The sequence below is a fragment of the Myripristis murdjan genome, chromosome 19 (genome assembly GCF_902150065.1).
Source record: "Myripristis murdjan chromosome 19, fMyrMur1.1, whole genome shotgun sequence".
Classification (NCBI taxonomy): domain Eukaryota; kingdom Metazoa; phylum Chordata; class Actinopteri; order Holocentriformes; family Holocentridae; genus Myripristis; species Myripristis murdjan.
The window spans coordinates 850,237-877,424 of record NC_043998.1 but is presented as its reverse complement, the minus strand read 5'-3'; the positions used below and the strand labels follow the sequence as shown (position 1 = coordinate 877,424).

At 40.0% G+C, this 27,188-nt stretch overlaps 1 protein-coding gene across 1 annotated transcript in view; it reads right to left on the bottom strand.

Annotated features, from left to right (window-relative positions):
• The window catches only part of ryr2a (ryanodine receptor 2a (cardiac)), a 666,625-nt gene that overhangs the window by 263,468 nt on the left and 375,969 nt on the right, over nucleotides 1–27,188 (bottom strand). Inside the window, exons 41-45 of the mRNA XM_030078094.1 lie at nucleotides 26,128–26,233; nucleotides 24,570–24,713; nucleotides 22,601–22,728; nucleotides 16,376–16,521; nucleotides 14,431–14,545 (exon numbers count right to left, since the gene is read on the bottom strand). Coding sequence (XP_029933954.1) covers nucleotides 14,431–14,545; nucleotides 16,376–16,521; nucleotides 22,601–22,728; nucleotides 24,570–24,713; nucleotides 26,128–26,233 — 639 coding nt within the window. The remainder of the gene's footprint in view (nucleotides 1–14,430; nucleotides 14,546–16,375; nucleotides 16,522–22,600; nucleotides 22,729–24,569; nucleotides 24,714–26,127; nucleotides 26,234–27,188) is intronic.

Genomic DNA, 27,188 nt, shown 5'->3' with positions numbered 1-27,188 from the left:
GACATCATTGTGCTGTGCAGTGGTGAGTGATAATAAACCTGAACTTGATCTTGGAGGTGTAACAATGCAGCAGAGAGTGGACACCATGGCACATTATAGTTAAGCATCTTTAACAGATATTACTGTATTATGCCAGATGGTGACGTGCAGGTAAAGATGGAGTTGGGGAATGACCATCAAGTGTGTTGTATTCTGTGTATTTTGTGGCATCTTTTTGACCACAGTTTTTTATTTACATCTATGGTTCACAGTAAAAATGCACAGTGGAAAGGAGAGGAATCGTGTGCTGATGGAGGGGAATTGAGAATTGTTGGATCACCTGGTGATATTAACGTTGATTAGTGCTTTTAGCAACTAGCCATAGCACCACATACATATATTTTCAGTTGTCAAGCTACTCTAACACATTTTATAGCCCTTCTGACATTCATTGTCACTGTAACAACTAACAATGATCACCATTTTATTCTGGACCAGCTAAATGACCAAGGCAAAGGGCTCTAGTTTCCCGGTGCAGCGCAGGGTGGCGCAGTGAGGCGAACCCTGCGCAGAGCTAGTTTCGACCAGCGCAACACGAGAGACGGACGGTTTGCAAGTTTCGCAGACCTAAGTGCGCCAAGATGGGAGTGGCGGCGCAGCGGGGGGAGGTGTCGACAGATTCAGTTTTGTGCCAAAAGGCTTCGCCGAGGTACGCCAAAAGCTCACCATCTGAAACCACGTCTACTTTCCGCACAAGGCGGAGCAGAGCTGGCCCAGTGGAAGTTTGGCTGACAGGCGGGCAGTGAGCACACGTCACCAAAACCTCACAGATTGTCAGGCACATTATCAATGCAATAAATACCCACAAAAACCACTATTCAATGCTACTATCTCAATCAGCACATAAATTTATCTCCATATCGACTGTCCCGTCACATCTGATGTCAGATCAAAGGAGATTGGCACCGCGTAATGAAAACCCAACCTGATCACCTGTCAGTCGAACAATGTGTCCAGTACGGTACGGTCTTTTTTCCAGTCATGATGTCTGGCACTGCTCGTGTTAACTACACAGTTCTTTCATATATACAAATATTCCACACTGGGTTTCCGTTATCCGGTAATCACCAGACTATGACTGGTAAAATCTGCCAAAGTCCGCTAATTTTTAAATGTCCGGTGAAAATATTCACAATTTGAATTTTATTAAAACAAGATGTGTGAAAAAATGCAATTTTATTTATTTATTTTTTAAAAAATAGACTGTGTGATCCCTGTCTCCAGTGTACGAGAGAGAGAGAGAGAGAGAGAGAGAGAGAGAGAGAGAGAGGGGTGGGGGGCATGGGTGGACTGGGTGGACTGGCCATCGGGCACACCGGGCATAAAGAAAAAATGTTTTATATCCCAAGAAAGAGCAAGCTTTGGACTTTAAATTAAAACAAAAATCAGATTTTTTAAGACATTCCCACATGCAGTTATGGGCCAATGAAAATGTGGCATGAAAACTTTTTTTTGGATTTGGAGAAGCTGCCATCCAAAAACTGATGCATATATCTGACTAAGCATTAATGCTTTGAACAGTCCATGTATGTATCTCAAAGCTCTGAAAAAATCAAGAAGCTGGGGCAAATACAAAGTTTTCTGAAGGCCCAAATATGGTCGACCACAATTTTTCTTTCCATTTTTGAGGGGCTGGCATGCCTGGAGTAGGTGGAGGTGTATTACCGTACCAAATTTCAGTTTCCTATGTGGTGTAGTTCCTGAGATATTGAAACCTGAAAATGGAGGAAAAATAAGGATGCGTGTAAATCGCACCAAAATCGACACATACTCCCCTCACTAAATTGACCGTATCTCAAAAAGTATCCATCCGAGCAAACTAAAATTTTATAGTGTGCCTATTGGATACACAAGGAACAACTGGTGAATTTTTCAGAATTTTTTGAGACCCAAGTGCATGGGATGTCCTGAAAATTTGGTGAAATGACATGGAATGACCTGTTGGCCAGTTGTGGCCTGTTCAATAGAATAAAAAAGTTCCAATTCCTCTATTGTATTTTATTGTTCCACTATAGTACTATAGGCCAGTATGACTGGAGCAGCCAAGTAATTTGACATATTTGAACAATTTTTTAAAAAGTAACGTAATAGTTACTTTTCCTGGTAATTCATTACTTTTTAGTAGAAGTAACTTGTAACTATAATTAATTACTTTTTCAAAGTAACGTGCCCAACACTGCTGATGACAGCTAACTAATTGCATGGCATTATGGTTTTAAAGAGTTGCACAGTTGGTAAACACATTTAAGAAAGCAAAAAGACCGGAAAGGTGTGCGTTATTGAATGTGGTGGGCCGGTCTGGTCCAAAATGCCTGGGCCGAAAACAGCACAATGAAGTCGCCTGAGGGAGAAAAAGGTCACAAGACTGATGCGCATTGCAAGTTGCGGAGAGAGACTTGAGACTTTCGATTTTAATTCAGCTGCTGAAATAAGTTTTTATTTCATCTATTTGATTTCAAGTTGGCAGCACGCGCCGTTATTAAAATGGTATGAGCCAGTTTTTTTTTATTTGCAATTGTTGTTGCAATTGTTTGCAACTGTATACAATGTTCATGTTAAAAGAGCACAGGCTTGTGCAATATTTATTTATTTATTTATTTTAGTAGTTACGCACGTGAGTCAATTGACGGCACTCATTTAATTTGATAAAGCCTGCTTTTCAATAAAAACATTACGCTATAAACTGACATGCCTTGATATCATTCTTATATAGCCTGCATATAATTTTAAAACCTGCCGGTCAAGTTGTCCGGTGCCAATTTTTTCTAACGGAAACCCTGATTCCACACAAATCGAAAATGTAAAATGCATCAGTTCCTTGCCAGACACTGGGTGTTTAGAACAGCAAATGTAAAAGCTTTCATGAACCGGATTTTGTTTTAATCTCTAGTGTGTTGTTGCATCAGTAAGTGATGGAGTCGAAAGTTGCAAAACAAACATGTAGGCTATTTATATGAATATGGCGAGGATTATCCTTTGAGGTAAAAACGTTCATTAAAAATGGGGGCTTCACAGTTAAATTTATATTTGCTCATAAAAATCAATAACTTTAACAGACGGTGACAGAGCTGGAAAAAAAGAGATGCGAGGCAGGTAGGCAATGGAAAGACAGGGGACTCAGGAAGACGAATGTAAAGATAGATGCATGGATGGATGGGTGGATAGATGGATGGCAGGTAGCTCCAGCAACATTCCAGCAGCCAAAACTGGCCACATTGTCCTGAGTGTGTGTTGCGGCTGCTCTCTTCCTCCATGTCAATTGTGTAAACTTTCATTACGCCTCCGCGCAGCACATTTTAAAGGCGAGGACAGGGGCTCATTTGATTGGTTTAAAGTGAATCGGCTGTGTCAAACCCACTCCACACCTTCTCTCCTCCCTTGCGTCGGTAGGAGGGACGGCGGAGTACTTGCGCCACCGAGCATGGCGTGCCAAACTTGCAAAATCCGACTGGCCACACCCAGTTGGAGAAGTGCAGCTGCACTGTGCCCCCACCTCGCCCGGTCTGCGAACCTAGAGCCCATACAGTTCCATGACCATTCTACTCCATTCAGGTTTTGTATAGGAGAGACTAAAGCAAAGTGAGCACAAAGAGAGCCATATGTGCTTATATATATATATATATACACACACACACACACCCACACACACCCACACACACACACACACACACACACACACACACACACACACACCCACACACACACACACACACACACACACACAGCTATAGGTGCGACTACAGGTGTATGCAGCTCTGCTGTGTCAGTAGCCACTGCTTTGTTAAGCGAGAAAAAGTGTAGATTTGTTGTGGTTGTGAGTTCTGTTGGGAGGCTATTCCACAGTTTTATGGCAGTGAAGATGAAAGACGATTTACCAAAAGCAGTCTTACGTTGTGGGATCCTGCACGCCCACTGAGTAGTTGATCTAGTGGGTCATTATTTCAGAGCTCAGAGTCACAAACTGTCTCAGAGAGGGAGGAGCATCATTATGGATGATCTTAAACAATAGACAAACATTTGAGAGCATGATCAGATTTTCAAAATTCAGCATATCATACTTATCAAGGATATGACAGTGGTGATAGTATCGGGATTTCTTATCATGGGTTTTGAGGGTGTTTTTGTATAGTGATTCAAGAGGTCGTGTTGTTTTGCCTGCTTGTGACCAACTTGACATGCAGTAAGAAAGGTGAGAGAGTATCATTACATTCAGGTATGTACTTGATGCTTCAAGTGTCAGAGAGTTCCTTATGTGTTGGTCAGCGAGTTAGTTTTTTGACGTGCTTCTTAAAGCTTAAGGTCGGGTGAAGTGTGACTCCTAAGTATTTAAATTCACATACATTCTTAATAGTTTGCCCATTTACATAGATATCCGGACAATCTCTCAGCTCATGACGGTTTGTGAAATACATGCTTACGGTTTTGCTCACATTAAGGGTGAGACAAGAGTTGTGTTGCCATTGAGCAACATTTTCCATTTCCTTGGATAGGGTCTCTTCAACTTCCCTTTCATTCTTTCCATGTGTGAAAATTACTGTATCGTCGGCATACATGATTATATCGGTGTTTCTACAAGCTAAGGGGAGGTCATTTATATAAAGGCTGAAAAACAGTGGTCCTAGTATCGAACCCTGTGGAACTCCCATCGAGTATGCTTTTAAGGGCAATATTTGGTCTCCTATTCGCACACATTGTTGGTGGCCATTCAGGTAGGACTTCATCCAATTTAGTGTGGTTGTAGAGAGGTTGTAGTTTGCCAGTTTATTTAGTAAGATGTTGTGTTGTACTGTATCAAAGGCCTTATGTAGGTCAAGGAAAACTGCTCCAACCACCCCTCCTTTGTCAAGTTTTGTTTTGATGACTTCTAGGAAGTAGCAGCAAGCTGTTTCAGTAGAGTGTTTTTTTCTAAACCTGAACTGCATAGGATATAATAAGTCAGTCAGGCCTTTATGGTCAAATAGCTGCTAAGAAACCACTACTAAGGAAAAGCAACAAGCAGAAGAGATTTGTTTGGGCCAAGAAACACAAGGAATGGACATTAGACCAGTGGAAATCTGTGCTTTGGTCTGATGAGTCCAAATTTGAGATCTTTGGTTCCACCCGTTGTGTCTTTGTGCGATGCAGAAAAGGTGAACGGATGGTCTCTACATGCATGGTTCCCACCATGAAGCATGGAGGAGGAGGTGTGATGGTGTGGGGGTGCTTTGCTGGTGACACTGTTGGGGATTTATTCAAAATTGAAAGCACACTGAACCAGCATGGCTACCACAGCATTTATTTTTCAACAGGACAATGACCCCAAACACACCTCCAGGCTGTGTAAGGGCTATTTGACCAAGAAGGAGAGTGATGGAGTGCTGCGGCAGATGACCTGGCCTCCACAGTCACCGGACCTGAACCCAATCCAGATGGTTTGGGGTGAGCTGGACCGCAGAGTGAAGGCAAAGGGGCCAACAAGTGCTAAACACCTCTGGGAACTCCTTCAAGACTGTTGGAAAACCATTTCAGGTGACTACCTCTTGAAGCTCATCGAGAGAATGCCAAGAGTGTGCAAAGCAGTAATCAGAGCAAAGGGTGGCTATTTTGAAGAAACTAGAATATAAAACATGTTTTCAGTTATTTCACCTTTTTTTAAGTACAAAAGTCCACGTGTTCATTCACAGTTTTGATTCCTTCAGTTAGAATCTACAATGTAAATAGTCATGAAAATAAAGAAAACGCATTGAACGAGAAGGTGTGTCCAAACTTTTGGCCTGTACTGTATATATATATATATATATATATATATATATATATATATATATATATATACATATACAAAGAGTTAGGGACACAAAAAGTTAGGGATATTTGGCTTTTGGGTGAAATTTATGGAAAATGGAAAATGTTCACGCTACAGTGATATTGAAAGTATGAAAGTAGGGCATTTAAGTAGAAGCATACACTGGTGATTTCCTCATCTCAAACAATTTCTTGAAACAAAAGCCAACAACAGTGGTGGGTATACCACAACAAACAACAAAATGTCAGTGTCAATAACTTGTCATGTGCCCTTGAGCATCAATTACAGCTTGACAACGACGTCTCATGCTGTTCACAAGTCGACTTATTGTCTGCTGAGGCATGGCATCCCACTCTGCTTGAAGGGCGGCCCTCAGGACATTGAGGTTCTGGGGTACAGAGCTCCGAGCCTCTACACGGTAGGTTCTATGTGCATAGTTTAAATGAATTAACTGATGGTCTGGATTCCTAGAGGTGAATACGATATTTGACCAGATATTACTCCAGTCAAATTCTAAATCCAAGTCTGGTATGTCACTCCTCCAACGAGCATCCATATTTAAAGGCCTATAACTGGATTTAAAAAAAAAAAGCATATAACAAGGAAACCAGATCTTTAGATCTACTTGCTTTGCAGATATGTTCATGTATAGGGTGCATTGTAAAGGCAGTCTGCCACGGGACCCCGTAGGCTTTCATAGATGATCTCAATTGTAAATAAAAAAAAAAGAAGTACCCGGTAGCTTAAAACTTTCACAAAGCTTCTGAAACGAACACAATCCATTTTCATCAAACACATCCCCTAATGTATGAATACCTTTAGTCTTCCATCCAGGGAAGCTGATAGGGCACCCATCTATTAGAAGACCAAGATTATTGAATATCGGGGAGAACCTATTCCATTTCTTTTCAATCTTGCACATCTTTTCAACAGATCTCCATACTATTACGAGGTGAGAGACAATTGGCCCAAACTGTACTTTACATTGACTAGTAGTAATATTAGAAAATAAAAGATCTCTCAACTCAAAGGGATAAACCAAGCTCTCTTCTAGCTCTCGCCATGACACCATAAGGGTCGAGTTAAACCATTTCAAGAGAGGGCGAAGGGTAAAGGCCCAGTAATAGAATTTAAAATTAGGTAGCGATAGGCCACCATCAGCTCTTGCTCGTTGTAACAGTGAGAATTTAAGTCGGGGACGTTTTCCGTGCCATACAAATTTGGAAACTACAGAATTAAGTTTACTCCAAAATTGTAATGGTGCTGGCAACGGGAGCATGGAGCTAATGAAATTGACACGAGGGAGAATATTCATCTTTATTATCAATACTCTGGCTTGTAAAGAATTGGGCAAAGACGACCATCTATCTAAATCAAGACAGATTTTGTTCAATGTATCACCATAATTGTTCTTCACAATGGTCTGAATTGTTGAAAATATGTCAATACCAAGGTATTTAAATTGACAGACAACTGGAATTATGGATGGCAAAGCAGCAGATCTTGCTGCATCATTTAAAGGTAAAAGAGCTGATTTTGTCCAGTTTATTTTATAGCCTGAGATGTCACTAAATTGATTGAAGATATGCAAGATGTGGGGTATTGACTGCGGTGCCTGATTTATGAACAATAAAATATCATCAGCATACAGCGAAATGTGGTGATTAGTGCCATTAATGGAGATTGGAGAGATATAAGAAGATTGGCGAACCATCTCAGCCAGCAGTTCAAGTGAGAGAACGAACAATAGTGGGCTCAGAGGGAAGCCTTGTCGGGAAGATCTACAAATCTTAAAAGGTGATGAACAAATCTTTCCCGTCAGCACCATTGCTGTTGGGTTGGAGTACAACAACTTAATATAGTTGACAAATATGGCACCAAACCCCATCTTATCCAGCACCGACCACAGATAAGGCCATTCTAAGTGATCGAATGCCTTCATAGCATCCAGTGACAACACAGCAGCAGGTGGACCTATAGTGGATGCCTTGTCTATAATGTGTAACAGTCTCCTAACATTATCAGAGGCCAGTCTAGTCCCAATAAAACCTGTTTAGTCACAATGTACTAACCTAGTCATGTAACCTTGTAGACGGCATGCAAGTATCTTAGCAAATATTTTGAGATCAGAGTTAAGCAATGAAAGCGGTCTATAGTTTGAACACTCCGTAGGATCTTTATTCTTTTTCAATAATAAAGAAATAATGGCCAAATTAACATCTCTGGAGAAGGCTCCCTTTTCAATGGCATATTGAAACATATCAAATAGTGCTGGTCCTAAATCATTCCAAAATACAGCATAAAATTCAGGCGGGATCCCATCAAATCCGGGAGATCGGCCTTTCTGCATCTGGTCTACTGCCTCTTTCATCTCTTCCAAAGAGAAAGGGGCATCAAGGTTGTGAACATCTGATTCAGTCAATTTTGGTAACTGAATTTTAGCCAGAAACTCATCACATTTGTCTGCACTATGTGTAATCTCCGAGGAGTAAAGGTCTGCATAGAACGAAGAAATGTTGCATTGATCTGTTTTGGTTCTGTAAGTATAGCCCCTTCTGTTGACTTAACGCTAACAATATCTGCAAACTGTTCACTATGCTTAAGCCTTAAGGCCAAAAGATGGCTAGGCCTCGCACCATTAAAATAATAATTCTGTCTCGTGCGCTTCATGAGGAATTCAGAACGCCGTTTGAGAATTGAATTGATTTCTTTTTTGGCTAATTCCTTCTGGACTGCTGTGCTGTCACTGAAGCTACTTTGTAAAAATGCATCTAATGCCACATACTGTGCTTCCAATTTTTCCAATTTGGCAGACCTCAGTTTTCGTAATGTGGATGAGTAAAGAATGGTATTACTCCTAATATATCCTTTAATTGCGTCCCATAGAGTCCTAGGGTCATCTACTGAGCCTGAGTTGATGTCAATAAACTCCCGTAGGCCAGAACGAAATTGTTCAATATATTTTGAATCACGTAATAGAGACGTGTTGAATCGCCATCTGGGAGCCACGTGCACCAGAGGACGTAGTCAACTTTCTATTAATACCGCTTTATGGTCTGACAGAGTTATTGGAAGTAATTCAGCTTTTCTAATTTTGTGAAACAGATCCACAGGGGCAAAAATAAACTCAATTCTTGAAAACGAAGAGTGTCTTCCCGAAAAAAAGGAATAATCTCTAGCCGATGGGTTAATCATTCGCCAGTAATCAACTAGCCCTACATGACCAGCCCATGCACGAAGTTCTGCTGAAGCTAAAGCTTGTTCCCTACTTTGGGTAGCCGTAGATCTATCCAGTGTATGATCCCATACTGCATTAAAGTCAGCGCCCACTATGACTTTAAAATCTGTTAAATCCAGTATGGTCTCAGTTAATAACCTGTAAAAGTCTTTATCTAAACTATTCGGAGCATAAATTGAAATTAACGCTATTATTTTACCCTCCAACCTAATTTTTGCGATAGCTATTCTGCCAGCTTTGTCAGACCATTCACCCAAAAAATCAAACCGAAGCCTCCGTTTAGCCAAGATTGCCACTCCCTTAGACTTGGAGGTTGCAGTTGATGAAGCTAGAACCCGATAATGTTTATTCGCTAGCAAGTTGTTATGTTGTTTCAAAAGATGAGATTCTTGAATGAATGCAAAATCAAATGCTTTAGATTGCAAAAAACCCAAAATACTGGTTCGCTTGTGTGGTATATTTACTCCCCTTACATTAACACTCAGAAATCTTAAACCTGTCATAACCGATTATTATCATTATGATAACTAAGGCTTGGTGAAATAACATGTATAGAACCTGGCTGGTCCCAGAGGAGATCCCCATATACACCCAAGATACAACAACAACGCGAATAAGAAAAAAAAGAAGAAAAAAAAAAAGAAACATATACCAATAATAAACTAACATTGAAGTTTACCTGTAGAAAAGAATATTCTACTAGCTTCACTATTCACTAAACAGTCCTAACTTAAACACAGCTCACTTTGCTCTGGAGATAGGCAACATTCAGAAAGTGGAGTATATCTAATGATAAATAATCAAATAGTGCCCTCTAGTGGCACTATGACAGTAAACCATGTCCTAAATACAGAAATGTGATCAAAGAAGACGTCCTTTTATTAATCGTTGAAGCAAAATTTATAGCATGCCCTGTTAGCAGTCTTCCTAACTGTTGTCTTAGCTAGGAGAGTCCAAGATGGCGACAGCGTAGGGCGCAGCTCCCGAGCTCTGTGAGAAACAGGCTTAAGCCAATATTCTTTTGGCCCATTCTCTCACGCCAAAGTAAGTTTTCTTTTGGCCCATTCTCTCACGCCAAAGTAAGTTTGATGTAGCCCTTTATGATTTGTTAGTCTGCTGAGGCACGTTTGAGACTGTTACATGCCGGGAAGAAGACAAAAGACGACCGTAGTTGCGAACATGGATGACGCTCCCATAACGCGGGACACGTTACCGGACATTTTACAGCCCATGCTGAGAGAGGCGATGAAGGAAGCACTTCTGCCGCTAATGAACGACTTTCTCCAACCCATGTTACGGGAGATGGAGGAAAAGTTAATGGGGAAGATCGACGACATTGGAAAAGAAATGCATCCCGCAATCGCCAAACTACAAACGTCGGCCGCTGAACAAGCAGAGAGTATTCAGAACATTAGCTTCTCTGTGTCTCATATGGACAAGAAGGTCACTGATCTGGAGAAGAAATATGACGATTTAATGGAGAAAGTCACAATGTTGGAGGACAGAGCACGCAGGAATAACATAAAAATATTTAATTTGCCGGAATCTTGTGAGGCTTCAAATCCAGTGAAATTCACTCAGGCTCTCCTGCAGAAAATGTTTCCACAGGAGTTTGCTACTCTACCACCGGAGATTGACAGAGCCCACAGAATTGGTTCACTGCGCCCCTCTAACGAAAGACCTCGTCCTTTCATTGCTAGGATCCACTTTTTCCGAGTGAAGGAACGTATCATCCAGTTAGCCAAAGAAGCAGGCCAGCTGAAACATGATGGCAAGAACATCTTCATCTACCCCGACTGGTCCGTTGAAACGTCCAAAAAACGAGCTGCCTTTGGCCCAGTGAAGGATATCCTCAAATCTGCGGAGGGTGTGAGATATGGGATCAGGCACCCTGCAAGGTTTTGGATTACAGCGGAGGGCTCCACCACAACTTTCAACTCTCCCGCGGATGCACTGCGCTTCTGCAAACAAAAGTTCTCATCTCCAGGATAAATCGAGGGTGTGAGATACGGGATCAGGCACTCTGCGAGGTTCTGGAATGTAACAGAGGCTCCATCATAACTCTTAACTCTCTCGCGGATGCACTGTGCTTCTATAAAGAGAAGTTTTCATCCTCTGAAAAAGACGGTATCCTTTCTCTCCCTGGGGGCTACACGCCTTGTAATGTTAGCCTTAAGTTAAGTTTTGGTGTCTTATCTATTACCTGTTCCTAAATGACAGTGAGTTACATAGATTTAATTATAGGCCTATAAAATTTCGATTTTGATATATTTGATTATTATTGGTTTTTTTTTGTTGTTTTTTTTTGTTTGTTTTTTTCGTATTATTTAGTTAGTTAGTTAGTTATTTTTTCTGAACAAATATTGAAGTGCCTTCATCATAAGGACGTGATTTGCCTATTCATTCGATGGAGACCAAAGACGATTTATTTTATTAACTTTCTTTTCAATTTTTTTTTTTTTTTTTATTGGTTTGTATACCCATAATGGAGATCAACCTTATATGAGACTGTTGAGCACATCTAAGTTTGATATATACCTACTTGAGTGTGTTAATTGCATAATATTTCTGTTTTTGAGATATTTCGTTTTAGCGAATTTTTTTTTTTTTTTCTTTTTAGGTAATATTATTAATTTATCTTCTTATTTCTGTGCAAGATGGGCGACACTAATGATCTGTCTCACTGGCTGGACTTTCCCAATGGAGATCAACCATACAAAGGACCGATAGACATACTTAGGTTGATCTTTCCAACTAGGTGTGATTCCTGCACAATATCCTTTTTTTTTTTTTTTTTTTTTCTTTTCTTCTCTCTTCTTTTGATTCCAAAGGTGTCTTGCTCGTTTCTGTGTTTCCATTTTTTTTTTTTTTTTGTTCTGTTTGTTTGCTTGTTTGTTTTTTGTTCTGTTTGTTTTTGTTTCTCAATAGTGCCAGGCCAAACATCAGAATTTATTCTTACTTATTATCAATCTGATCCCATAGTTTTTCTATGGGATTCAGGTCTGAGAAAGTGCAGGCCACTCTATTTGAGGTACCCCAGTCTCAAGCAGCCATTCCCTAATGATACGACCTCGATGAGCTGGAGCATCAAACACCTGATGTGAATTTTGCCGTTAAACTCCTTGTTAGAAAACAGCAACTTGTGCAAAAAGTACTGAAACATTGAACAGTTGGACATGTGCATTCAAAAGTTTACAGAAGGTCACATTAAGTTCACCTGTAAAGGTTATAATGCATTTTAGGTTCATCCTGAAATTTCACCCGAAAGCTGAAAATCCCTAACTTTTTGTGAGTAGTGTACATATATATATATATATATATATATATACACAGTACAGGGCAAAAGTTTGGACACACCTTCTCATTCAATGCGTTTTCTTTATTTCCATGACTATTTACATTGTAGATTCTAACTTCATAGTTCATTCATAGTTTTGATTCTAGGAATCAAAACTATGAATGAATAAAACATGTTCTGAGTTATTTCACACTATTTTGTTTACTACATAATTCCTTCAGTGAGAATCTACAATCTAAATGATCATGAAAAAAAAAATCATGAAAATATAGAAAAAACATTAAATGAGAAGGTGTGTCCAAACTTTTGACTGGTAGTGTACATATACACTCCCTAAATAATCAGTTCCCCACACCTTCCCCAGGCTGTTGAAGCAGCACCTCTGTCAAACTTGCAGCCAGCACAAAGCATCTGTCACCAGGCATCTTTTGGACATTCCCCAATATGGGCAGCAGATGTGTTTTTCCTTTCATTATATTTTTATCAGATGGCACGTGGACATAAAAATATTAAGCATTCTTCAGTGAATACAGATCACTGAGTTTTACTGTCCCAGGAATTGTACAGGGTGCATTTATTGTGTTTAGGATGTCAGTTTCCTCTCCACTCTCTTCCTTTCTCCCCACTCTCACACATGCACACACCAACAAAGCCATTCAGAAATTGTTGTAAGGGTATATATGGCACAATAATCAGGTTCCATCATCAGAGGCTGCCTGCACTGAAATCTCTTAATCTCTTAATTCTCTTAATCTCCTACCCTGATTATGGATTATGGAAACCATCTTTCTCATTTACATGGCATTTGATAAATCAGATAACTACCCATATGAGGCAAATAACTTTATTACTTAAATGCATGTAAATGCAGTGACAATGTACAATCTATTGATATTTTTATGAGATAAACTGATTTTATAACTGAAATTATACCATCTGAATTGAGCAGATGGTGCTTTTTAGCTTTTATGAATCTGTTTTACAATATGCAAATTATCAAACAATTTTCTTATACTCCCATAAGGAGTATAAGGAAAATATTAAAAATGACCCAGCATTTTATTTTTATGAGCAAGCATACATCGTACCTTGACTGTATCAATTGTAACATCACACTAAAACTGCTCTGTGTTCTCCTGTCTTCTGCTCCAGCCCCTTCCCCAGGTGTGTCTTGTGTATTTAACCCTGCGTTCCAAATTGCATACTTATACTTTTTACTTTTAGTGTGTACTGCAGCTGCCCTTACAAAGTATGTAGTTTAGTATGAAATATGCATGCGTATGCATACTATTGGGACACACTACATACATCATCCCTGAAGTCCGACCCTCTCGCTCACTTCCGCTGCCGTCCGTAGCAGCAAATTTGAATGTTGTTGTCAAAATGCCGGTGCTGTTTCATACTGCGCTGTCCTGCAGATATTTCTGATCTTCTGTCTTCCTGTCGCTGCTGCTGTACCTGAGCCAGTTTTGTGCAATATGTGTGTTTTGTTGTCGTCCGTATGTGTATGTAGGCGTGGCTTGTACACGCAACTCAGTCAGTGAGACGTAACGTCCGCTGCGCATAGGATTGTGGGTCAGAATGGCCAGAGCAGCATGCTGAAATCCATACTGCGAAATCTGACCGGATATAGTAGAACATCCTGGTACTCTTGGCATACTGCATCTGACATACTATGTATTGGGACATATAAATCTTTTTTTTCCCTACTAAATAGTATGGTAGTATGAGTATTGGAACGCAGGGTAAGTCTTGTTTTCAGTGCTGTTCCTTGGTTCATTGTTTGTCTTTGCTGCCATGCGTTTCCTGTGTTGCCTGTGTTCCCTGCATTACATGTGAGTTTATTAAATATTTTTGTTGTTCTTCTGAACTTTGTGCCTGCGTGCTCCTGCTTTTGGGTCCAACCATTACCCTTCGCTGTGACAGTGTGTTTAAATTGTTAAAGCTACAGGTATTTCTCCTTCATTAAAACTGAATCACTGATGTTGCTGTCCATCTCTCTGTGCCATGCTTAGCTGAGGTCTGATATGGCTAGTCTTGGTTTATTTTCTGACTCCATAATTATACATATACCTTGGACTCTCCTCCACTCAGTACGTTGACCATGACCTCCATGACAGTCTCATGCATCCCCAGGGCTCTCATCAGATTGGGATGTTGATAAAACACCTTGTTGTTCATTATATCACTGTAGGAGATGAAGAGGAAGTTGTCAGTGGAGATCTCTTCAAATCTCTTCAAGTACTATAATTACATGTGTTACAACACATTTCATATCTGACCACCAACATATTCCACCTGCCACCATTTTGAGTTTCTTGAAAAGCTGTTTTCAGGGCAAGAATCCTCTTGAAACAGCTCCGTTTATAGGGCTCGAGTACATATGCATGTCAGGTGACCTCCACTAAATGTACTGCTGCATTAATGATCCACCTGTATAGCACCACCAACTGGCAACAGGAAGTGAAGCCTTCTGCTGTGAAATGTGTATGAAGTGTATGATCTGCATTTGGGGACCTAACATCCTTGTGCCGGGTACCCTGGTTGATGCAGGCCCAAAATATAATATCCAAAGATAGAGAATGAATTATAGACCAAATACTCTGCTGAGGATTACCACTAAAGGTATAAGCCATTTCACCTATTACTATTATTCATTCATTCAACCTGTATTTATACTCGCAAAATCATTTGAGGTTGTCCTCATTTACACTGTCTCTCATTTACATGACAGGTACAGTTTAAGTCAAATGAAAAGCTTTCAAATGAAGAGGGCATAATAAAATTCTCAGCAATTACAGATATAAACTCATTTCAAACTCAATTACAAACAGGTACAAAGTTAAAATAAATAAAACAAATGTAATAAAATATGCATACAATATGTATATGTATATGTACTGATTCTGAGAGGTTGCTGATCATGGTTCTAAATTGTGCAAGGGATATAAATGTGCAAAGTTTCAAGTTCTGCTGTCACACATTCCATGTGAATGGGGCATTTTTGCTAAAGGCCAGTATTGACTTGAGGGACCTGAAGCACAAGACAAGCAATCTAGTTTGGTAAGGCCCTTGGTTCCAGTTCAGCAGAGTTGATTTTTAGCTTGGTAGATTTCCAAGAAGAGCTTTGTACATGAACAGATACCAATGCATACTGTGTCTGAGCCAGTGACAACGAGATTGCTATACAAAATGCAATGATGTGTCCAGTAACTGGCACATGTAATACATCAGAGAGCAGCATCCAAGGGCGTAAGTACTGAGGTGTCCGCATGACGATAAATTACGTCTCCACAATTAAATACTGAGAGGAATTCTGCTACAACAATCTACTACTACTAACCAAAAGAAAGTTTATCCGTTAATCTAAGAAGTCAATATGTTGCCTGGTTCGGCAGACAAGCAGAGAAATGATAGTTAAATGTGAACTTCTCATCAACCAGATGCCAAGATATTTATATTTCGACACACTCAAAAGAGTCTTTCACTGTATGTGATAATTACTGTAATCAATACCACTGGCACTCGAGAAATTTAGTTTTGTCTGCATTGTTGATCAGGGCATCAGGCAGAACTCCTATTTATTACTTGCAAGAGGCATGACCAGGTATTCACTGTTTTGACACAACAAATAAGATGACTCTATAACCATGAATAAGCCTCTGTATCAAAGCCAATACTATACAACCTCAGTAAGACCAAGTAGTGATCGACTATACTGAATGCTTTTGAAAGGTCTGCAAATGGTGCACAGTGTTACTTGCTAATGTTTTTGTCCAAAGCAGATAATATGTCATTCAACACTAGAGCAATGGCTGGTGTAGTGCTAAGGTGTGCCCTAAAAAAAACAGACATATGTGGTGTGTTGGAGAGAAACACCTTTAAGTTGATCAATTACCAGTGATTCCAGAACTTGTGCAAGGAAAGATAAAGTGAAACTTGGACTTATAAGGAACAAATTAATGACTAGAAAAATTAAACCAAAAGTGTTCATGAGAAAGAGAGGGTGTGGTCTCACCTCAGTCCCCTGATCATCAATTTCTCCTCCTCTCTTCCCATTCGAACACTGAGCAGAGATCTGATCTGACCCAAAGCAGCCAGCAGCTTAATGGTATCCTCCACTGACACACAATTTATAGTGTAGGTCTTAGGGAGAGCCCGAACCTAGAGAGACAGACAGAGACACAGAAACGAAGGGGGAAGGGTAAACATTTCATTTCCATGATAATTTAATATATTTATAGTTACTGATGAAGGCAGATAAAGATAATGAATTCTTATTAGACAATGATGAAGTGCTACAGTTGTGGTTGTTTTCACACTAAACAAATGAAGATTGTTATTAACTCCACCTTGTCATGATTTTGTGTTTCTTGTGTTTTGTTTGATTCTGTTTCATGTGTGTTTCTGTCATGGTTTTGTTTCTTGTGTTTTGTTTGATTTGTTTGATTATGCTCCTTTCCTCCCAGAACCATTCTGGTTCTTTTTTTTAGTGATTTCACCTGTGTCTTGTTTGCTCCTCCCCAGTGCCACACCTGTCCTGTGTCTGTTAATCATCCCTGATTGTTCTGATCCTCCCAGTGTTCACCTCAGCCTATCCTCTGTGTTCTCCTGTCTTGTGCTCCAGCCCCTTCCCCAGGTGTGTCTTGTTTGATCATTTGGTTCTTGTGTATTTAAGTTCTGTTTTGAGTTCTGTTCCTGGGGCCTATTCCATGAAAGCAGCTAAAGAAAGCTGCGCTTACGTGATATAGCCTGGCTTGAATTAGCGTCAACTTTCACTAAAGCCTCAACCCGTTCCACTAACGCGACTCAGCCGCATCAGGTCAACGCTAATTCTAGCCACGTTTGAACAAGCCTCAAGTGCGCGCGTCCACGGGGCACATAAGCAGCCCAGAACAGTCGATTGTCAAAACGAAGATACAACTGTCTCAAAAGGAGGAGAAAATGAGAGCCTCGACATTTTCAGCGGCGGAGCAGACACTGCTGATGGAACTATATGAAGAATATAGGGAAATTATCACAAACAGGGCCGGCTTTTGGCATAGGCGGAGCAGGCAACTGCCTAGGGCGCCATCTGCTGGAGGGGCGCCGCTAACGGCCAGAGGGGCGCCGGAAGCGAGATTGTTGACCGGCGCGACACAGTCGGGATATGGAAATCAAAAAACTGGAGAAGGAAGCAGGCTAAGTAGCCTATAAATTTAAACACAACAGAAAGCCATGGTTTGGACTGTATTTAATGCTTTCATTCTTTGTCTTCACAGCTTGAACAAAATGATGATTATTGAGTTTGTTTTGTTGTTTTTTTTAATGGTTAATAGGCTAAATTATTTCAAAACTTAGGAATTTATATTATATATGAAATTATAGGTAGGCTACATGTAAAATCCAAATATAAAGGGATCATTCAAAAAGTGGGATGACCATGAATCCAATTGGGATTAACTGAAATATGTGTTCTTGTAAACGTCCCTCACCTGTGTCAACTAATCTATTGGCTTCGGGCAGATTAGAGGCGGGTCATCGCAAATTGCGGGTGGGAAATAAAATAAGACGTCTTTTTTATTTAACCTCATGTTCTTTTCAACCCTTTTATGTTCAACGCTTGTTGCATTTGATGTATGACTTGTGCTATATGAATAAAATTTGATTGAGTAATTGATTGTTTATTCGGTTGATTTCGGAGACTGACAGTGATAACACATGATTTTACGTTTATTTTTATTAAGTAAACACGTACATTCATGCTTGGTCACATTGTGGGAAATAGGCTAAGTCTGAATTTATATTTCCGAACACGGACATGGTGCTACATAATTAAATTTGAATTTAATTAAATTGAATATGTGATGCCGGGGCAACAATATAGACGTGACGGAGCCGTCATTTGGGGTCTGTTTGCGTCCGTCGGACATTCTCTAACACGCAGCTGAGCTAAGCTTGGCTGTAAGCCTGCCATGGAGCAGGCTAGTTCTGCTGACTAAGTTGCCATGGTTATTGAGCTGCAACTTATATAAGCCACTTTGATGGAACGGAACTCTCACTTAAATTAGCGAGGCTCATCGAAATAAGCCAGGCTATCCCGTTAGCCAGCTTGATGGAATAGGCCCCGGGTTGGTTCATTGTGTTGTGCTGTGCTTCATTGTGTTCTGTTATGTTCTGCTTCCTGTTTTTTGTGCTCCTTGTAGTGAATGAAATTTTGTTTTTCATTGAGCATTTTTTGCCTGCGGCTCCTGCTTTTGGGTCCTCCACCTTCCAGCCTCTGTGACACACCTATGTGTCAGAGAAAGTTTTTTCCTCTGCCACTCATTCAAGTGAATGTGACTAAGAAACTGTGCGTCATTCAGAATTATGGGTCGCCGGCGTATTTTAGAGTGCTTTGAAATAAAAAGCTGTGACCCTGCCACTGACTGAAATATACTCTTGACCAAGTCATTGGAAAAAAAATATTGACACACCCCTCCCTAAACAAATGTTATTTCACAGGTGAAACAATGTTCAGTACATAATCAATGAATTTTTTTTTTTTTTTTTTTTGAATTTGGTCTCTTTTCTTTCAAAGGTTTGGTTAATTATGATTATAATACACTCAATGGCAGCCCTGCCAAAAATCTCAATAAACTCAACTTTTGTGTACTCCCCCTTTTGCCTCTTCTAGGGATCTGAAGCTCATCATTTTTTCCTCCTTCCTCAAAACATAAAGTTGCCTGGCGTATTTAAGTTGAGATCCAGCCAGTGTAGTTGTTCTCTTAACGGCCGAAACTATTACCTCCTTGAGCAAAGCTGCACAGACAAGTCTGGCACCACTCTGAAGTTATACGCATCTTGCCCCCCTATGGTCAGTTTCAAAATCTGCAGTTTCTTCTGGTAATGATGTAGCCTAAATATGATTGCCCGAGGGTATTTGGCATTGTCCGCAATTGGCCCAACGCTCTTTCAAATCCTCTTCCATAAGAATTATGCTCCAGTTCTCAAAGACTTTAACCAAAAAGGCAACCAATGGCATATCTTTTGTCTCAAGTTGTTTTGACAGTGTCGGTGTTCAAGCTGACCAATATAGTCAATAGACTGCTGTAAATTTCTTCTCAAGTTAAGAGATTTGATTTTCCTGAGAGTCAATCTTAACTCCCTAATCATGAATTTCATCCATCAATTACTCTTTTGCTCTAATATGCATCACTTACAACAGTGTATGAGTTGAGGAGTTAAGGTGCGGAACTTCAATTTTGATTCTAATTTGTCAAATCTGGTGGTGAAGATGGATCCTACTCCAGAGGATGGCATTTTTGTTTGTTGCCTCTTAAGCATCGACTGCGGGTATTTGCGCAAGTTCGTTACTGCCCGGTGGTCTCAACTACTGGACTTATAATTGTTCACTCTTTGGGACATGATAAAATATATTAATACATTGTAATACATTGTTTGACAGGCCATGAGGAGCCTGCAGCCCTTCTGACCTCTCACACCATGTATGCTCCTTCTCCCAGAACCATTTGTTTCATTTTAACCCTTTTGCTCTTTGGGGAGCATAGGTCATTCATGAACTTCCTCCAGCTGGTTTGATGTTGGGAAATTTTCTCTGCTTCCTTCCATGATGTTCTTGTTTCCTTGAGTTCTGCCGCGACAGACCTTTTCCAGCTGTTTCTAGGTCTTCCTGGCTTCCTTTTCCCCTGTGGATTCCAGGTTAAGGCCTGCCTGGTCATGTTGGAGGATGGTTTTCTCAAGGTGTGCCCGATCCAGCCCCATTTCCTGCATTTAATATGGGTTTCAATTGGCTCTTGCTGAGTGGTTTGCCAGAGCTCTTCATTTATGATGGTATTAGGCCAGTGGAAACATTTCTACTCCTCCTCCAATTCATAACTGGCAGCATTTAGTGTACGGACTCTGTCCGTTGCCACTTGTGGCTATACTTGCTAGACAGATATATAGATATTTTTGATTATGTATTGTTGCATCATTTTACCTATTTTACTGATGAAAACTTTTTACAGAATAAATTTTTTCCAATATAATTTTAATACATACACTATTTATAGTAATGATGTTGAATTGAACTGAACACTACTGTGTGTGCAACAAGGTATCGATGAAGAACCAAGTACTGTTGCAATACTTACAGTGCATTCAGAAAATATTCAGACCCCCTGCACTTTTTTCACTTTTGTTATGTTGCAGCCTGATGCTACAATCGTTTAAATTCATTTTTTTCTCTCATTAATCTACACTCAGTACCCCATTATATCCTGGTGCCAAACTTCTTCCATTTGAGAATTATGAAGGCCACTGTGCTCTTGGGAACCTTCAGTGCAGCAGAATTTTTTTGTAACCTTCCAGGCAGGCAGTTCCTTTGACCTCATGGCTTTGACCAAAGGGTCTGAGTACTTATGTCAATGTGATTTCAGTTTTTCCTTTTAATAAATTTGCATAAATTTCTAAAATTCTGTTTTCACTTTGTCAGTATAAGGTACTGAGTGTAGATTAATGACAAAAAATGAATTTAAATGATTGTAGCATCAGGCTGCAACATAACAAAAGTGAAAAAGTGAAGGGGGTCTGAATACTTTCTAAATGGTACAGTACAGGCCAAAAGTTTGGACACACCTTCTCATTCAATGCGTTTTCTTTATTTTCATGACTATTTACATTGTAGATTCTAACTGAAGGAATCAAAACTATGAATGAACACATGTGGAGTTATGTACTTAACAAAAAAAAGGTGAAATAACTGAAAACATGTTTTATATTCTAGTTTCTTCAAAATAGCCACCCTTTGCTCTGATTACTGCTTTGCACACTCTTGGCATTCTCTCGATGAGCTTCAAGAGGTAGTCACCTGAAATGGTTTTCCAACAGTCTTGAAGGAGTTCCCAGAGGTGTTTAGCACTTGTTGGCCCCTTTGCCTTCACTCTGCAGTCCAGCTCACCCCAAACCATCTGGATTGGGTTCAGGTCCGGTTACTGTGGAGGCCAGGTCATCTGCCGCAGCACTCCATCACTCTCCTTCTTGGTCAAATAGCCCTTACACAGCCTGGAGGTGTGTTTGGGGTCATTGTCCTGTTGAAAAATAAATGATCGCCCAACTAAACGCAAACCGGATGGGATGGCATGTCGCTGCAGGATGCTGTGGTAGCCATGCTGGTTCAGTGTGCCTTCAATTTTGAATAAATCCCCAACAGTGTCACCAGCAAAACACCCCCACACCATCACACCTCCTCCTCCATGCTACACAGTGGGAACCAGGCATGTGGAATCCATCCGTTCACCTTTTCTGCGTCTCACAAAGACACGGCGGTTGGAACCAAAGATCTCAAATTTGGACTCGTCAGACCAAAGCACAGATTTCCACTGGTCTAATGTCCATTCCTTGTGTTTCTTGGCCCAAACAAATCTCTTCTGCTTGTTGCCTCTCCTTAGCAGTGGTTTCCTAGCAGCTATTTGACCATGAAGGCCTGATTGGCGCAGTCTCCTCTTAACAGTTGTTCTAGAGATGGGTCTGCTGCTAGAACTCTGTGTGGCATTTATCTGGTCTCTGATCTGAGCTGCTGTTAACTTGCGATTTCTGAGGCTGGTGACTCGGATGAACTTGTCCTCAGAAGCAGAGGTGACTCTTGGTCTTCCTTTCCTGGGTCGGTCCTCATGTATGGCAGTTTCGTTGTAGCGCTTGATGGTTTTTGCCACTCCACTTGGGGACACATTTAAAGTTTTTGCAATTTTCCAGACTGACTGACCTTCATTTCTTAAAGTAATGATGGCCACTCGTTTTTCTTTAGTTAGCTGATTGGTTCTTGCCCTAATATGAATTTTAACAGTTGTCCAATAGGGCTGTCGGCTGTGTAGTAACCTGACTTCTGCACAACACAACTGATGGTCCCAACCCCACTGATAAAGCAAGAAATTCCACTAATTAACCCTGATAAGGCACACCGGTGAAGTGAAGACCATTTCAGGTGACTACCTCTTGAAGCTCATCGAGAGAATGCCAAGAGTGTGCAAAGCAGTAATCAGAGCAATGGGTGGCTATTTTGAAGAAACTAGAATATAAAACATGTTTTCAGTTATTTCACCTTTTTTTGTTAAGTACATAACTCCACATGTGTTCATTCATAGTTTTGATTCCTTCAGTGAGAATCTACAATGTAAATAGTCATGAAAATAAAGAAAACGCATTGAATGAGAAGGTGTGTCCAAACTTTTGGCCTGTACTGTATGTATAGGTATGTTATAAATGATATGGGACACACACACACCTGTCCACCAATGCCATCATACTGTCGGTGCAGCAGAACAAACATTGCTCTGACAAGCTCAGGATCCTCAATAACTGACTCTTGAGCCCAGCGAACCATTGTCTCTGAAATCAACTGCTGTAATGTACCTGAAGAGAGAGACAGAGAGTGAACAGAGACAGAGATGAGACAAAAACAGAGAGACAGATGTCAGCAGCAAAAATCTTAGTTCTTTAATATTTATAATTTGCTGTTGTTTCAAAATGAGATATGCCGCTATAATCTGACAAGAATTTTAAGACAAAAGATATCCAACTATAGGAATACCAAATATTTCAGATGACAAAACCAATCTGAACACAAACAAGGAACCAAAAAATCTGTCAAAACTATAGTTACGAAGCCCACTATGCATGGAAGGTATAATGTACACAACTATTTCACCATTCACAACGGTGTTTTGTAGACTGATACCCACATTTCTGTGGGTATCAGTCTACAATCATGGGTCTTGAACCAGACTTTACTGCAGGCCCCACTCTATGCACAATTTCCACTTCAGATTGGCAAGGTAGATTTTTATCTTTTAATACCTGCTTGAAGAATGATGTCATGAATTCCATAGGATGTCCCCCTTCCACATCTTTGTTGAGGCCAAATACCCTGATACTGGACTGACCATGGACATCTATTGCCAACAGGGTATCAAAATTTTCATGTAGGGAATTTTCTAAGATATCCTCCAATGCAGAAATAGAAAACTTTACTGTCATTATATATTAAATATAACGAGATAAGGGGTGCCACATTTGTGCTTTGTTGCATTGTTTGTCCACTTGACTTGACTCTTGTTGTAGCATCTGACAACTATTTCAAGAAAATGGTGTTCAAAACCCACAATGGATACATGTATTAGATGGATGCAAAGGATGTATTAGATGCAAGTTTTTTTTCACATAAACCCCCATTATTTTTGTCAACAAAAACTATTTTATTTCTAATTTGCATGTGAACCAACAACACTCATTAGCAATAAACAATTCGAAACAAACTGTCCAAAAATACTCCAGTTCGGGTTTATCTGGCAAACAACACTTATAGCATTTTCCATTCGTAAAACAAAAAATAATCCACCTTGAGTTTTCCCAGTAATCCAAATCTAACTCAAAACATGGAGGTAATCCAACTAAGCAGAAACTCAAGAGCTCACTACAGCCACAGCCAAAAAGACAACAATATTCACAAACCCAAAAAGTAAGGCAAGACAAAAAAAGCTGTCTGCAGTTGTCACAGGCCCCACTCACAGTCACCGTGGTGGGATTGATGTCTGATAAATCCCCAAAGTTTCTGCCTAAGGGATACCAATAGCATTATGGTGGTGATATGCATGATCCTGGAAAACTAATGCCATCAACGCAACGAGTGAGGTGGCAATGTGGACTCTACATCATGCAAATGGCCTAAGTAGGCTAGCAAGTCTGGAAGTTGTACTGCTCTCTTCTTCATTTGCCAGTGTCAGTCACCATACTGACTTCCCAAAAATACCATAAGGAAAAAAATCACAGAGCAGGGTGTGTGAACATGTATGAGAAAGGGTAGCCTGTATGGAATTGTGATGGTTGGCAACATAATCTATATTTAAGTAACAGTTTGGCAATAAACCTAGGCGATCGCAACAACTTTCACATCAGTTGCACTGAAAACTTTCTAATGCAAATAATGCATGAAAGTTTGAACTAGAATTTCATAATCAATGGCCCTGACTGACTCAAAAACTGACAGCACAACACTAAACCAAATGACATCTCAAAGGTTGGTAATTAAATGCAACATCCTTTAAACTATTTCATTACAACCTTCAAGTATCAGTATTTTTTCAAAATAAATATACAGTACTTCAGAAAATGAACTCTCCAAATGTTCAAAAGATTATATCCCTCTTCCTTTTTTGCAGAGTTTTTGTATGTTTAGGGTAGAAAAGAAGACTCACTGGGTTTCTTGTATTTTTTTTTCTTTGGTATGTCGGCCATCTTCCTCTTCAGGTAGGTCACCTTCTCAACCAATGAGAGGAGTCGACCTCGGATTGTGAAGTCACTGTCAGCATCTAGTGACCTCTCATCATCTATCTCTATACCTGGAAGGAGAGAAGTAATAATCTCACGCATACGCATTCACATGTGCTGATATGCCAACTGACTACACACACAATTCATAGATGAGATTAGATTCAACCTCATAAAGAAACAGTGAGGCAGCAAATACTAGTTGGGTAGAGAAACAGAATACATATTAGGGTTTATAGATAGATAGATAGATAGATAGATAGAGTGCTGGGTGGTATACCGGTTCATACCGAATACCGGTGTTTTTTTGTTTTTTTTTCATGATATGAATTTTTCAGATACCCCAATACCGGTGTGTGTGTATGTGTGTGTGTAGTGCACATAACGTTGGGAACAGCACGCGGAACGTAGCGCCGCAGGACATCGTTGGAGGGGGAACTGTTTTTGCAGTTGCACTCACTAAGCAGTGGGGACTCAGAAAATAAAGCTGAAGAACTTTTACCAAAAAGAGAAGCTGTGTCGGCTGTTTGGAAGTTCTTCGGCTTCAAAAAATCCCTCAGGCAAAAGCAAAGAAACTTTCCAGGCTACAGCAGAGCACTGACATAGATTGTGTAACAAAGTGAAGAGTTGCCACTGGCTAACAGCAGCACACTGGCTTAGCTTCTCTATTCAGAGAAGTGGTATCACCTCGGCTTATTTTTCAATCTATGTTATCACATGCATACTACTGCTCATTCATTGGTAGCTCAATTGTTAGGTGTATTTGATAAGTAATTCACATTTTTAAAATAATAATAATAATTTAACATATTGTTAAATCAGTCAAATCAGTCTGCATATTAATGCAAGTGGCCTTAAATTTGCATAATAAAAAGGTTCTGTATTTTGACTGCAACTGGCATGCATTCTGATTCCTTCACTTCATTAGAATCATGAGTGCCACCTCTTTGCATCATTTTGTGTTGCCATGTAAACCTGTATTAATACTAGGGTGGACAACTTGGACATTAATGTCCAGTTGTGTGGACATTAACGTCCAGTATTCATTCCTCATGACAGTAAAATAGGTCATTCTGAGTTAATTTACTGCAGTAATTCTTCTCTAAATAATTAGAAAATGTGGTTAACACCCAGCCGTGCATGAAAAAAGAAAATACCATCATCCGTGAAACCGTTATAATTTTGAAAAATACCGTGATATACATTTTTGGTCATACCGCCCAGCACTAGATAGATAGATAGATAGATAGATAGATAGATAGATAGATAAAATAAGTCACTTAAAAATTCAGTCATCTAGATAGATAGATAGATATGTACAAGCACAAGACCTTGCTAAGCAAATGTGTATAGTTGTATGTGTGTTAAAACAAGGTTGTAAATAACATGTCCAGAATATGCAGACAGCACTACTTCACTATACTTTTGTTGTTTCTTCATCTTAGTGTGTACTTCACTGAATATGTAGTCTAAGGTGATCATTACCACAGTGTATCATGAGATCCTCATGGAAGTCCAGCAGTTGTTCTCTGATGTATTCAGGGCAGGGGCACTCCTGCTTCTCATCCTTAAAATTCAGCAGCATGTTGATCTGTTGGGGAAATACACATACAAGATTCATTACATGCTTTCTGCGATACTATCGCAGAGAGTGGGTGTAGAGTGAATATAAATCTCAGATACAGTACATGCAGTTTTTGGCAATCAGCAGTGGCTTGTTGGGGAGCAGTTCCCTCACATATGCAGTGGTGGAAAAAAGTGTTCGGACACCCTTAAAATTTTACACAATCTCAAATATTATCATGAAATATTTGTAGAAAAATCTTTTTTGTGTTTCAAAACGTGTGGCTGCATTAGACAGATAAAAACAAATACAAATTATATTTTTTGTTTATTGTTTACAAGAAAAACTAACAAAACTAAATTCTTGACAAATTCTTCTGACCACAGAATCTTCTTCCAGTTCCTGGCTGTCCAGTTCTTGTGTGTCTGGGCCCAACGACGCCGGGCTAGCCTCTGTCTCTCATTGATCAGGGGCTTCTTGTGTGGCTTCGTGTGGGTGGAACACTGGACACCAGTTTGGTTTGACCACTGCTGCTGAAGCTCCTGTGATGTCATTCAGCGGTTTTGCCTGCACATGCGGATCAGGATGTGGTCATTTCTTGCTGAAGAAACCCTTGGACGCCCAGATCTTGGTTTGTCTTCCAAGCTGTTGGTTCGTCTGTATTTCTGCAGAGTGGATCCGACTGCTGAAGGACTGCATCTGCACTTCCTGGCTATCTGGCAGCAGCTGTACCCTTCCTGGCTGAGAATCTTTATCTTCAGGCGTGTTTCCTGCGTTAGGTTCCTTGTTTTAGCCATTTTTGTGTCTGAAGAACTTTCAAATGTGTTGGCTTTATATAGACACGAAGCTTGGCAACAAAAATGTGTCTTTTAATAAAAAGAACGACCTTCATCACTGGTACCAAAATGACCCAATACTCCAAATTTCTTATGTATTTTTATGGAACCAATCAATTTTAAGTTTTTAATGGCTTTTTTTAGGA